The 15,773-nt window shown below is 37.5% G+C and overlaps 1 protein-coding gene across 1 annotated transcript in view; it reads right to left on the reverse strand.

The window, feature by feature from the left end:
- Positions 1-2,922: 2,922 nt before the first annotated feature.
- slc8a3 (solute carrier family 8 member 3) overlaps positions 2,923-15,773 on the reverse strand; it is a 47,005-nt gene continuing 34,154 nt past the window's right edge. The window contains 5 exon segments of the mRNA XM_048205642.1: positions 2,923-4,829; positions 9,796-10,068; positions 12,775-12,874; positions 12,971-13,095; positions 13,858-13,875. Coding sequence (XP_048061599.1) covers positions 4,453-4,829; positions 9,796-10,068; positions 12,775-12,874; positions 12,971-13,095; positions 13,858-13,875 — 893 coding nt within the window. The 3' untranslated portion in view covers positions 2,923-4,452.

The raw sequence follows: 15,773 nt of genomic DNA on the forward strand, positions 1-15,773 counted from the left end.
ATTTCCTATTGACACACTACAGCAAAAGATATAAATAACTGGTTTACAACCTTTTTCGGGGGGTGAAAATACAGACGTGTCTGAGACTTTTGCACAGTACTGTAGGTTATGCCATTAAACAGCCTATTTCAAAATATTTTATGAAACAGCAAAAATGTAAACATTAATGTTCAAAGATGTCACATCACTGTTTTGGCAAACAAATGTTCTAATTAAGAAATGTGTTTCAATATCAATAAAAATGAATAATATTAAAACCCTCACCTGACATTTTTTTAAAAATACTTATGAACACAGCTAAAGCATTCGGTTAATATCTACATTTATTATTAAGCCAACTCTCAACTGAATAAATGTTAGTCTGGTTTTATTGTGATACCTTACAGATAGCAAAAATATGATATTCAAATTTGTGACTGTAGGTGATTACGTGACACAATCTGACAGAAATACAGATAAAGACCAGATCAAATTTATCACAACTGATTTTTTTCAAATGCTTTTTTATTTTTCTGTTGACCAAAAGAATTCAAAATAAATAACTCAGCGGACATAAATTAATTAAATTAAGGTAAATTTCATGCATAATTCCCTGAAAATAAAACATGTTTTTTTGTGAGAGAAGAGTAAAAAACAAAACAAAAAATAAAGGAAAAAAAAAAAAAACAGCAGTAAAAGAACATAACCACCATCTGCTTCATCACCAGGCTGAAGAGGAGTGTGTTTGTGTGTGTGAGAGAGTCGGACCCCTGATACATTTGTAAGACTTGTGTGACTTCAAGGTTATAAGTGACATCATCTGAAATCTCGTTTAAACCAGTTCACCTGCATCTAAACAGCTGGAAGTGTTAGTTGGCAGTAGAAAAGTTCAAAGCTGGTGGTTTCAGCTGACTTTCATGCTCAACCATCATCCTACACGGAGGCCCACCTGCACCTTTTCATAACAGGCATCACCAGCAGTGTAAAGTTAACTCAAGTGTGCATGTGTGAGTGCATACTATACGTCTAAGTGTGTGTGATTTGATCCAGGCAGAGGCAGGAAGAGCAATGCAAAGTCTGAAACACTCGAGCCCAACACTGAGAGTGACCGTTGGCTGATTCAGCCGAACTGGATAATAAGGTTTACGAGACTGCTACCTTTACCACAAACCATCTCAAAGATACACATGCTCACATGTGCACAGATATGGTGAAGATCTACTGTAGTTTAGCTGCCCTCTGTCTCAGACAGGACACATTCAACAACACATGCTGGCAGAAAACAAGAGGCTCACTGAGTGTTCAAGCTGAATACTGTGTAAATGTACTGATATTTCTCTTCATGAGCATATTCTTTATCATGCCTAATACTGGTAAACAGAGCAGTTTATGAGGTGCGTGAGTGGTTGTGTTCCAAAATCAAGTGAGCTGCCTTGCTGTCTACTGCCTACACAGGGAACATCAAAAGACTCAACTTACAGTTAATTCAAAGGAGTTATCATATTGATAAGCTAGCAATGTGATCGCATAAAAATAAATAGCAAGGCTGAGTTTAAGCAAAAAGATCTTCAGTCTGCAGTGTCACATGATCCTTCAGAAATCATTCTAATATGATGATTTGGTGCTCAAGAAACATTTAATTAATATTATCTTTTATCTTTTTTTTTTTTTTGTAAAAACCATAATACAATTTTATCAGGATTCTTTGATGAATAGCAAATGTAAAACGGCATTTATTTGAAATTGAAATTTTTTGTAACATTATAACAAAGTCCCTTTCAAGGAAAGTGTTTACTCGGCGGCCATATTGGGCTATTTCGGGCATCAAAACCCAAATCCTATCTACTTGAATGAAGGAATCCTGACTTCTCAAAAACTGCTTGACGAACTCAAAATTAAATTACATAATACAAAACAGCAACAAAATCTGACATGAATTGTCTCATAAATGTGGTTTCTTATGCTCAAACTGTGTTTAAAAAGGCTTATTTTCAGGCTAGACGCGACAACGCGCATGCGCAGTCCCAATTTCTAACGGCAGCTTCCGTGACGCAATTACTTTTACGATCAGCGATTGGCTCTTTTGCTTAGAAGGTGGAACGCTTTCCGCCATATTGCGTGTTGCAGTTTCTCCCATTCATAAGTAACGAGTGAACAGTCTTTCTATATCTATAGTTTTTAGTCTTTGATTATAATTATCTTTATTGTCACTTTTGATCAATTTAATGCATCCTTGCTGAATAAAAGTATTCATTTCTTTAGAAAAAAAATCTTACTAACTTCAAACTGGTGAATGGTAGTGTACATAACAGGTAAAACAATTACCCATGCCCAACGAAAGAAATATACATTTTAAATACTTTAAACAACACTTTTTTCCCATTGTAGATGGATGTTTTCACTGCACTGTGCTCATTGCAACACTTTAAGAGTTTCTCCTAGAAAAACACAAGCAATTCTGTCAAAAATCTGCCCAAAATGAGGCATCTTAGAAGGCTGCATAATTAGTTGCATATATTAGATGTATATGATGCTGTCTATGTAGGCAGTGTACATGCTCACAAAGTCAGTGTGTGTGAATAAAGAAAGTGTCTATTGTGTAGCTAACACACTCCTGCCTTTCTGTACAAAAACAAAAGTTTAAACGCTAAAAACTCATAAGCATGAGCCTACATGAGTCATAAAGAGCATGGGTGAATGTTCAGTGCGATTTGTTGTGATTTCTGCTTTTCCTTTAAAGCACATAGATTATGAACCAAGTAGGAAGCACAGAGCAGGCTGAAGCAATGCCAGCAAGTACATTTGCAATTTGGACGGAGAGTTTCAGAGAAGAAACCCATTTTCAACTGCGCTCTCTCACATAAACAGCTGTATATGAATGTAAACAATAAAAATGGAACATGTCTGCTGCAGGTGCTGTAATCCAAACACTGGTGTCCAGGATACAACTGATTTGGCCTGTATTTGCAATGAGGCTAGAAAAAAATATGAAACACACATCAACATACACACACTCACGCACACAAAATGCATGGGTTGTGCGATGAACATACAGAGGAGGAACAGGGCTGTGGCCCCCCTGTGGCCCAGTGAACCATTGCAGCTTCTGAGTGGCAGTCTAAGGTTCTGTTCTTTGGTTCTGGGCTCTTATTGGCCATCCTTAACAACTCTTTATGACATCACTTCCCCCAGATAATACAGAACCCCCACCCGCATCCTCCTTTTTCAGCTCACTACAGCAAAAATAGGCACGAAAAACACTTTAGTCCGTCAGGTGAATTGATGACCGCTCTTTAAACTGATGCAGCTCTGCCTACAATCTCTCTACGGCTTGCTGGAACTCAAAAAACCCTCCTCACCAGGTTAAACAAAATCACAGTCTGTCTAGAGCTGTTTGTATCTCTCCATTCTCGCCCTCTTCTGGACCGAAGGCCTGTAAACATTACGAACCACATTAAAGGCCCCAATGAAACACTCAGAATTCCCCACCGATATCACTTCAGACACTGTTTAGATGCACACTTAAATGGTCATGTGATTCTATATAGAGGGTCTCTCTGGGGTGAAGTGGGGGTGGGAGATCTCTTTGGGGTGCTTAATATTTGTTCAACGACACTGAGAGACTAAAATACAAACAGATAAAAAAACAACAACAACTGTAATAGCAGATGCAGTGCGCTTTCCTTCACGGTGTTATCAGAAAATACACTAGTGATTCGTTTTGATGAAAATGTAGTGGGTTCAAATGCAAAAAGGCCTCATTTTCTTTCTTTAACACGATTTTTTTTCTCCTCTGAGGCCTCTGTAATGCTCAAAAAAAAATAAACAACACTTGGCAAGGAAATACACAAAAGTACAGAAAATATATGGAAGCAGATTATATCCATACAGGGAGAAAATGCAGTGTTCAGCCATTGTTCATATTTGTCTCTCATATTTGGACTTTGGCCTGACGGTAAAATCTGTAAGCTCTGTGAGTTCTTACCAAACTAAACAAGGAAAAAATAAATAAAACTTTATGGGTCCTTCACATGTCACTCAATAACAGATTTCATGTAGTTATATATTTTCATTTTTCTGTTGAAATATTACTTCTAATCCTGGAAGCAGATTTGAAAATAGTCCTTTGAATCCTTTAATTCTTTTTGTTATTTTTTTGTCTTTTTTTCCCAAAATACTTCATTAGAAAAAAGTCGTTCTCAGCAGGTGTTGAGAAAAATATAGACTGTGAAAAGCTCAGACTCCAGGTTAAGACTGTCCCACCCTTTATAAGAGAGATGCTTCATACTCTTCATCTTCAGCACAAAGGTATCTGAAGAATGAATGTCCTCTTTGAATCCACGCCTGCTTAAAACCTTAGTGACCTTTTCGAATCAATCCTTAGCTCTTACTCTGTCATTTCCTCCTAGCAGAAGTTTCCTCGCATCTATCTCTCCTCGTCTCCGACCCCCACCCCACCCCTATCTTTTCTCTTCAGAAGCCTTGTATATGACAGTAAGCCTCAAGACTGGAGAAAAGGATGTAGAGAAACCAGAGACTGAAGAAAAAGAGTGTCGTGAAGATGCGCTGTCTGCGCGGGCCGCCCAGCTCTCCACCGATGTGAGGCCTGCGCCGGTACAGCAGGACGCCCACCGCCAGGAAGGCAAAGATGGTGAAGAGAGTGACAGAAAATGCCAGGGAACCTGCTGGCACCTCGAACGCACGACCCTGCATGTGCCAGTAGATGGCGGCCACTGACCACGCCAAACCGATTCCCAGGAAAACGTTCACGGCGTTGCTACCGGTCACGTTACCGATAGACGCGTCTGCGTAACTGTCCTGCACCGCTGACACTTTACTGGCAAAGGTATCTGAGGAGAAAAGAGAGATGCTGAAGTAGATGCTTTCATAGAATAGTATAATAATCTAGGATTAACATGTATTAAAATGAGTCAATTCAGGAGGAATCAGATTTGTACTGATTTGATGAAATAAAATAGTTAACTGAACTTTAAAAACATAATTAAGCAGCAAATGTACTTTTCTGACGTCAGACAGTTCGCCTCATTAAATGCAAGGGTCAGAGAGAGAAACTGGTAATTTAAAAGCAAATCAGTCTGATTTTGGCACAAAAAGTGGACCTCAGGAAAAACCATGAAATAATAACAATATACACTCAGTTCAAAAGTTTGGGGATGGTAAGATTTTTTAATGTTTTTTAAAGAAGTCTCTTTTGCTCACCAAGGTTGCGTTTAGTTGATGAAGAATACAATAAAAACAGTAATATTGTGAAATTGCTACAATTTAAAATAATTGTTTTCTATTTTTATATTTTAATATCACTGGGATAGATAAATACTGTTATATAGTTTTTATTATTATTTTGAATCAGTTAATGTTTTATTGATAGTTTTTTTTATTCATTTTTATTTCAGTTTGAGTTATTTTAGTATGTTAAATTAAATTAATATGAGAAATGTTGCCTTGGCAACAAGCTGAAATAAAGTTTCATATATTTAGTTTTATTTTAGTTTACATTTATTTTATTTCAAGCAACAAAAATGTTTTTTTTTTATGGTTTTAGTTTCAGTTTAAGTTTTATTTGACTATAATAACCCTGACATGATCCTTTAGAAATCATTCTAATAAGATGATTTTGTGCTCAAGAAACATTTCTTACTATTATTAATATTGAAAACAGTTTTGCTGCTTAATATTTTTGTTTCAGGCTTCTTTGATTACCTCTTTTGTAACATTATAAATGTCTTTACTTTCACATTTTTGAGCCCTAGCTGAATAAAAGTGTTAATTAAAGCTGCAGTCTGTAAGTTTTCTTTGTCACCATCTCTGTTTGAAACCTGCAATTGCAGTTATTTGTGGAATTATCATCTTTACGTGGGTTGTGCATTGGCACGGCTCCTCAGCGCAGATGAATCAAATTTTTGCTGTCAGTCACCGCATCGGTGTGGATTAGGGGTGACCCTGAATAGTCGACGATTCGAATCTTCGATAGGAGGAGCCTGATTCGACTACCAATCTCGCAGTCAAATCGTCGCAGAGGTGTTATGAGAAGAGATATGGGAGCGCTCAATATCTGATTGATTTTACATAGACATACCGGTTCTCTCCCAATAGGTTAATATACAGCCTATTATGTTAATACTATAAATAAAATTGTGAAAAGAAAGATGCTTTTAATAAATATTTTTAATGTGCGTGAATAAATCCAACCACCCCTGTGACCGATTTAAGTTTCACTTCCATCATCCGTGACCGGCAGAGGAGCATCTTTGCGGCAGGGATTAAATCTTCAAGTGTGTCTGGAATAAAGTGTACAATTGAATGCACTTTGAAATGGTAAAAGATGATCAAAAAAACGTATGATGCAAGTTGTGCCAACAGCTCACGACCTAGAACTCAACAACGACAACACTGCGGCGCGCTTCTGCCGGCCAACGAGCTGACTATAGCGCGCTATTTGAAAAGACTCAAACGGACACAGGCAGATGGCGTGAAAGACTGGATTTTTGTCTCTCAGTCAGGTAGGGTAGCTACAAATGATTTCAAACTATTTTAGACGGATGTACTTTGATTTTTGGATGCTGTGAATGTTTAGCTAAAAAGACTGCCACTCCAGTTTATTGTCTCTGCAGTTAAAAAAACAAGTTGACAATTCTAGCTTTACTTTCATTATTTTAATAATTTATTTCATTTTAATTTATTTATTGATCACTCTGGGTTATCTAATTTAACTATTTCTGACTTGTGTTTTGAATATGTTCCCCTGCACTTTATCCACATTGCCTTTCATTTGTTTAAAAAAGATAAAATCATTGTCAGTTTCGTCTATCACTTGACAGGCAGTTTGGTCGGTTTATTAGAAAGATGTTTCTCTGTGCTGTGTGTGAAAGAAAATAAAAGTTGACTTAAGCCGCGCTGAAGTTGACTTAAGCCGCGGGTAGACTATAGGCCTTCATTTTCCGTGTCCCGCTCCATCTCGTGCACAGTTCAGCGCGCGACCCTTTCAAAGTCCGTGCGCACTCTCTAGTGGACTGCTGTTTTTCAAGCTCAAATCACCCCCCCCAACCCCAACCCCAACATATATGATTCGACTATCAGTCGAATATAGGCAATCTGATTCGAATCGGATTCGACTATGTAAATCCGTAGTCGAGGACACCCCTAGTGTGGATACTGTATTTCGGAATCACAGATGACCAAAATAAGAATTTTCACAGGGGGAAAAAATCATCTGAACAAGTAAGTAACATGTCTGCCACTTTTTTTCTGACCAACTGAGAAAAAAAGTATTACAATAAATCACGCTGCCAATGGTGATTAAATCTAACGATCACTTAGCTCAAATCACTTAAAACCGTGCAAATTATTATTATTATTCTTTGTTCTCAAATTGTTAATGTTAAAGGGTTAGTTCACCCAAAAATGAAAATTACTCCATGATTTAATCACCCTCCAGCCATCCTAGGTGTATATGACATTCTTATATTAAATAATGTCCAGGCTAATCCATGCTTTATAATGGGAGTGGATGGTGCCCCAAATTCCAAAGACAGAAAAAATGCACTCATCCATTATAAAAGAAGTCCACACGGCTCCGGGGGGTTAATAAAGGCCTTCTGAAGCGAAGCGATGCATTTGTGTAAGAAAAATATCCATATTTAAACCTTTATAAACTGTAATCTCGAACTTCCACTAGCTGTCATACGCGCGTTTATGAGAGAGTGGCGTTCCAGGTTGTGACGTAAGACACGTGCAGCTAGAGCTCCGGTGAGAATATGCTAGTCTCCCGAAAACCAAGTTGTGTACAGCAAAGGAAATCCACGTGAAGAAGTGAATTATTTGAGATATACTCTACATTTTATTAGTGTTAAAATGCTGATTTCTTGTGAATATCCGGGTTGCTTCAAAAAAGCTAAAGTCTTGAGATTACGTGCGCCGACATCAAAGGGAGATGCTGTGCGTGACTGATTACTGATTATGGATTGCTGCTTTATTTGTATTTCTATATCACCATCGGATTACTGTGCTTTTCAGATTACTCCAGTTCTAACTGTTGGTGCTTTGGACTTGATTGTTGAATGCAATTTTTACTGCCTGCAAGTTTTGCCATCGGGCTGCTGCGAGCTCACTACCCTGTTGCGTCTTCCACCACTTTCGGCTCATCAGATGGGCGAGTTACCGCTCTCTCTATCAGTTGCGCGGTTTGTTTACCGCTTGCTATCTGGGTGTGTTGTCTCCCCCTTTGCCTGCTGTTTTTGGTGATGTGACTTACGGGGTTTGGCTAACGTGGTTTTCGCTAGTGATTGGCATTTACTCCGACAATATAAACATGCCTCGGCTAACAGTTTTTCAGTTTGTTTTGCAGCTTCCTCCATCTCCCGGATTTCCTGGTCGGTATACTCCGGTTCAAACAAATATGGCTGGGCAAATAACAAAGTCTTCTCTTGGCTTATATCGAAATCTTCCAACATTTTTCTTAACAAATCCTAGTTTTGTACTTTTAATTCGTGACCGGTGTTTTGTTTTGCTCTCTTCTCTGTGCTTCCGTGTTCGTCACCGGAGCTCACGCTGTGCATGCGTCCTACGTCATCAGCTGGGACGCCACTCTCTCGTGAACGCGCGTATGACAGTTAGCAGAAGCTAGAGATTACCGTTTATAAAGTTTGAAATATGGATATTTTTCTTACACAAACGCATTGCTTCACTTCAGAAGGCCTTTATTAACCCCCCAGAGCCGTGTGGACTTCTTTTATAATGGATGAGAAAATTATAATGCATTTATTCTGTCTTTAGAATTTGGGGCACCATACACTCACTTGGGTAAAGTTGGTGTTTTATATTCGCACATTCGGACATCCGTATTCAATAGCCTTGTTAATCACACTACATTGGACATTCAGTGGACATTCACAAGTAAATATGCCATTAAAACAATACTTACCTATTTTGATCGAGTGTGAAAAATGTTGTAAGTTGAAAATCGTTGGTTGTCAATATCATGTCGCTGCTTAAAATTCGCAAATATTAATTTATTGCACATTTATTGGAAAGTCTTAATTTATCAGAAGTCCAAATGTGCGAATATAAAACCAACTTTACCCAAATCATCCACTCCCATTATAAAGCATGGATTAGCCTGGACATTATTTAATATAACTCTGATTATCTGAAAGAAGAATGTCATATACACCTAGGATGGCTTGAGGGTGAGTAAATCATGGGGTAATTTTCATTTTTTGGTGAACTATCCCTTTAACACCATAAGCATTGCGTAACTATGTGAATTTAGTGTGTATTAGGGTTACCTGTAGATTTCAGTTTCTGTACAGTCTAATCTCTAACGTTAATTTATCATACAATACAATCCGCCATCAAAATGATAAGTTTAATTATTGCAGCTGCTGTGAGAAAAGGCTATAAATGATCCACCTCACATGCCATATAGCCTACTAGCTGGGACTCCTTCTTTATGTAAACAGACGTGACGTAATGATGCAAAGACGAACTGCTGCATGCTCGAATTTCCCGCAAAAACCCACCAGTACCGATTTTATTATAAAACATTATTATTACAAGCTTACCGTTGTGAATTGGGCTAAGGTAAGGAGATAGTTTTGAACACTGGCTGGTTATGTACTTGCTCAAAAATTGATTTTGGATCATTTTTAACCAAAATAAGTTACAGACTGCAGCTTTAAAAAATAACTATTTTACTGAACTCACACTTCTCAAAAGGTAGTGTCTATGATAGACCCTTTTAAAACTGTATTTATAACAATGTATCATGTGGGCAATTAAAAGCAAACACAAACTCACCAGGGACGGATGTTCCCAGGGCTACAAACACCACAGCGGTGACTGAGTCCTTCAGGCCAATGGTGCAGCCAAAGTGACTGGCCAGGTCACCAATCACAGCAGTCAAAAGACCGATGATCACTATGGAAACAATGAAACACGCCCACCCGTTCCAGTATTCCGTGGGCGGGACGCAGGCAAACAGAACCTTCCAGAACACAGTCAGGAAGTGCATGACATAGTCAAAACAAGATGGCAGACGTTCTTCTCCCCCCTCATCCTCATCCTCATCTCCTGAGATAAAGACAGAACGACAAAAAGAAAGAAAGAAAAAGAAAGGAAAGCAGAATGGAGGTAGGAAAAAATAAGAAAATGAAAAATGTTAGTATTGTTAAGTCACCGACATTACACAACTTCCATACCTGACCAAAGCTATCTCTTTGACATCATGGTGATTTAAGGCTCCTGTTGCCTTGGTAACACAGAATGTTTGATAGTCACAAGGCTGTATACTGTGACAGCAGTGATTTTATTTCAACACAGGGTCATAAAAGACTAATTTTGGAGGAAATCTGTGGGGATTAATCTAAACATGGTAAAACATATCAAACAGAGCTGATAATGCGACACTTTTATTGGTAGCTGAAATCATTATTAAATTAGCTAAAATGTTTAGTAAATAAACAAGAACCGTGTAGGAGTACTGAGGGCACAGTTTTCATGTGGGCTGGGTAATATGTCACAAAAGAGATAAAAAAAATTCTGAGTGTGTGCAATATGCAGCATGATTATGTTTATATAATAACTGAGATGTAAAAATTTTGAAAACCCACACAAAATTAGAGTTTTGTTGCTTTTAGTACATATCTTTCAGATCGTCTTCACTACTGTGATGACAAAAATGTGTTTTTTTATTTCCCATAGGAATTTGTAAAACTATGTTGGGTGTACCTCCTCTGGGGGGTCCGGGGACATGACCCCCCGGATGAAAATTGATAATCAGGGGCGGCGCTAGGGGTGGGCTAAGGGGGCTGGAGCCCTGAATAATTTTCCAAAAGCCCAGAATTGTTCAGGTTTGAGGTTTCTTAACAATGCTGTCAAAATGTATTTTTTTCTAAACATATTTCTCTATTAAAATATGTTAAACAGTTCAATGTCGCTTTTCTGCAGCATCCATACACCGTTACCGGCAGCGCTTTCTCTCTCTCTTTTTTCTCAGACGGCGAGTTCACGCACAAAAACTGTAATATTGTGTAATATTATTACTATTTAAAATAACTGTTTTCTATTTTCATATATTTTAAAATGCAATTTATTCCTGTGATGGCAAAGCTGAATTTTCAGGATCATTACTCCAGTCTTCAGTGTCACATGATCCTTCAGAAATCATTTTAATATGCTGATTTGATGCTCAAGAAACATTTCTTATGATTATAAAAGTTGAAAATTAAAGTACTAATTTCTTTAAAAAAATCTTACTGACCCCCAACAATTGTATGTATACATAGGCACCGATCCTCGTGGCTAAGCTACGGAAGAGGATTAGGGCCAAGCAATAATAAAAAATAAAACCATCTCGAGATTAAAGTTGTTAAATTCCGAGAAAAAACTCGTTACATTTCGAGAAAAAAGTCGAAATAAAATGTTGAGAATAAACTAGTTAAATTCCGAGAAAAAAACTTGTTAAATTACAAGAAAAAAGTCGAGATAAAATGTTGAGAATAAAGTCATTAAATTACGAGAAAAAACTTGTTAAATTGAGAAAAAAGTCGTTAAATTATGAGAACAAACTCGTTAAATTTCGAGAAAAAAGTCGAGATAAAATGTTGAGAATAAAGTCATTACGAGAATAAAGTCATTAAATTACGAGAATAAAGTCATTAAATTACGAGAATAAACTCATTAAATTACGAGAAAAAAGTCGTTAAATTACGAGAATAAATTTAACGACTTTTTTCTCGTAATTTAATGACTTTATTCTCAACATTTTATCTCGACTTTTTTCTCGGAATTTAATGACTTTATTCTCAACATTTTATCTCGACTTTTTTCTCGAAATTTAACGAGTTTTTTTTTCTCGTATTTTAATGACTTTATTCTCAACATTTTATCTCGACTTTTTTCTCGAAATTTAACGAGTTTTTTTCTCGTATTTTAATGAGTTTATTCTCAACATTTTATCTCGACTTTTTTCTCGAAATTTAACGAGTTTTTTCTTGAAATTTAACAACTTTAATCTCGAGATGGTTTTATTTTTTTTATTATTGCTTGGCCCTAATCCTCTTCCGTACTAAGCACCCACTATATTCTCCATTAACTTTAACCAATCAAAAAAATCTAATGAGATTCAAGAATCTCTCTGATTGGTGGATCTCACATAGTGTCCCTGCGGGTCGTAATGCACACAAATACCTTGATCTTCAGAGTGGCTAATGGACTTTCCTTCATTCACTTCATACTTCCGTGATTCCGTGACGTTTTCAACATGAAATAAAATGACTGTGTGATTCATCAGACCAGGCCACCTTCTTCCATTGCTCCATGGTCCAGTTCTGATGCTCACTGTTGGTGCTTTCGGCGATGGACAGGGGTCAGCATGGGTACCCAACTGTCACTGTGCATTCTGACACCTTTCTATCAGAACCAGCATTAACTTCTTGAGCAATGTGACCTTGCATGACCCTGTTGCCGGTTCACCACTGTTACTTCCTTGGACCACTTTTAATAGATACTGACCATTGCAGACCAGGAACACCCCACAAGAGCTGCAGTTTTGGAGATGCTCTGACCCAGTCATCTAGCCATCACAATTTGGCTGAAAATCACACAAATCCCTACGCTTGCCCATTTTTCCTGCTTTCCTGCTTCCTAATATACCCCACCCACTAACATATAATCAGTGTTATTCACTTCACCTGTCAGTGGTCATAATGTTATGCCTGTTTGGTGTATATGGTGGAAGACAGATGCAGATTGTTTTGTTTTAGTGTTGATAATCACCTGCACTGACAGTTATGGCCTCCATGAATTGTTCTCTCCAGGAATTTGTGCCCACGACCAGAGCCAGGTTAGTCTTCTTAATCAGCTTATCTACTGTACTCTACAGCAAAAACACACAACAACCACAAAACACATGTATTATAAGAATATAAATAATAAAGATTCTTCCATTGTGTAAAAGACTGCTGGTGTGTACCTTAAACTCATACGACTCCTCAATGATGATCTCTATTTTTGCATGCTCGCCCAATACAGGCTTCCCCATCTCTGCTATTCTTCTCGCTTCCTCTTCCTCTGATGATAACTTCCTGTCTGGAATATCTACAAGATATCAAGAGACAGAGAGAAACTTTTGTGTTGGATTGTGTCATATTAGTACATCAACACACACACAGACTTTCACATCATTTCAGTAAGAGTGTGCAGAAAAAATAAATCACATGCACTCCGTAATAAGCTTTTGAGTATTCATAGACTATTCATTAATACTCCTGAATATTCATTGCACATTTAAACTGCACTAAATTCATGTGCGTATTTAGAGTCAACGGGCTCATTCAGGAAACACAAGCACAGCGAATTTGTGTAAAACGTTCATAAAGTCATTCTTACATAACTTGTCGCACTAAATCGAATGTGACTACTTACGTAACACCGCTTTTACGAACAATTTATACAGAAATTGGTTCTGCTTTTGTTTTATGAATGAGGCCGACTGTCACTATAGTTTCTCTTATTAGAAAGACTACACATGCAAACACACGCAACAGATTAACAGCCAAACTTTGACCGAAACAAGTGTGAGTTGTGCTGTTAAATTGAGTGATTCAGAAGGACAACAGCACAACATCAACACGCACACCACAAAAAAGCCTGAAAGTTGAGATGAACTTTCAAAACCCCCTGCAACCCAAAGCTTATCTTCTCGTGCACGTGTTACAACACACACAAACCTGGAGACACACGTGTGTGTATATCCACAGAGTGAGGCAGACGAAACCACAATTACTGCAGATGGCCTCATCTTGCCTCACACTCTCACACACACACACACACACACACACATACAAAACTCAAACTTACCATCAGCTAATAACAGAGCTGTGTGTGGAAAAAAGAGAAAGGGAGGGGTGGAATGACATGAAGAACAAATTAGACAGATAATGGTGGAGGGAAATGCAGTGAGATGTTGGACAGGATTTATTTACTCCGATAAACATGAATAAAAATATTCGCAGCCTCTGGCGTTTCATCACCCTGCCCGGAATCTCCTAGCCGGACAGGTGCGACAGGTGTGACCGAGCAGATGTGATCAGATGTGATAGTGTGGGCCGATCCAGAGCGCCGGAGCAGGTGGTTGCCCCTGGCAACAGGAGTGTCGTAGTAGCATTTGAGATGTAGCGACAGAACAAAGAGGTGCTAAAGCTACGCTGATTATTCACACACATTTGCTTTCCTATCGTGATGCGGATTTTCCATTGGTCTCAATGATAGTTTATGATATTGTCTGTCCTCTAACCCTCAGAAAAATCTTTTTGCATTTTTATATTTAAATTTAAATATTATTTGGTAACACTTAAAGGGTTAGTGCACCCAAAAAACTGAAAATTATGTCATCATTTATTTACCCTCATGTCGTTCCAAACTTGTATTACTTTCTTTTTTTTTCTGTGGAATATAAAAGAAGATATTATGGGGGAAAAATGTCTGGGTTTTTTTTTTATACCATGAAAGTCAATAAGGTCCAACAATAATTAGAGGCTCCATGACTTTTCCAGATGTTTGTGATTTAATAGATAAAAATGGATAATGATTTTAAATATATGTTTTACTCAATATTTGGTATAACTAGCAGAATGTATATTCATTCTAAAAATGCCCAATTTAAGATTTGATTAATTTACTTGATATTTCCAGGTCTAGAAGTCACACTTTTAGAAAAAGGATGCTTTATATATTGAGGTTTTTCACGATAGCAGGTACCTTAGCAGGTGAATTAAAATAATAAATATATTGATTGTTTTATTTTATTTTAAATTATTTTAAAGGGTTAGTTCACCCAAAATGAAAATTCTGTCATTAATTACTCACCCTCATGTCGTTCCAAACCTGTAAGACTTTAATTTCATCTTCAGAACACAAATTAAGATATTTTTAATGAAATCTGAGAGATTTCTGTCTCTCCATGACAGCTACGCAACTACCACTTTCAAGCCCCTGAAAGGTAGTAACAACATCATTAAAGTAATCCATGTAACGGCAGTGGTTTAACCTCAGTTTTATGAAGCGACGCAAGTGCTTTGTTTGCTCAAAAAAAACTTAATTTACCACTTTCTTTACAAAATATTAATCTACAATGCACATTCACGAGAGAACCACGATACATGCGTGTTGTGTTGATGCAAAAGCAGACTCTGCGTGAACGAGCGTCAGAGATTAATATTTTGTAAATAAAATGATAAACTGTTTTTTTTTTTTTGCGCAAACAAAGCATTTGCGTCGCTTCATAAAATTAAGGTTAAACCACTGGAGTCACATGGATTACTTTAATGATGTCTTTACTACCTTTCTGGGGCTTGAAAGTGGTAGTTGCACTGGATCTCTATGGAGGGATAGAGAACTCTCGGATTTCATTAAATCTTCATTTGTTTTCTGAAGATGAACGAAGGTCTTATGGGTTTAGAATGATATGAGGGTGAGTAATTAACTCTTTTCCCCCAAACACGGAATTTTCCGTTATTTACGAGAAAACGTTTCCCTGCCAAACACGGAATTATCTGGGTTTCCATGTTTTCACTGTTATACACTCAGGGGCACTATTACACATCTTCTGAACGAGTACAAAATCTCCTGAACGAAAACACAGACGAGGGAGACACAGAAACGAGCGATCTCATATGTAAGCAGATGCATATGAAAAATAATGCGATCATCAACAATAAACAGCATATAAATGAAAACTGCCTAATGTTACCGGGGGAAATGCTAATCCAGGAAGT

This window comes from Megalobrama amblycephala, linkage group LG10 (genome assembly GCF_018812025.1).
Source record: "Megalobrama amblycephala isolate DHTTF-2021 linkage group LG10, ASM1881202v1, whole genome shotgun sequence".
Classification (NCBI taxonomy): domain Eukaryota; kingdom Metazoa; phylum Chordata; class Actinopteri; order Cypriniformes; family Xenocyprididae; genus Megalobrama; species Megalobrama amblycephala.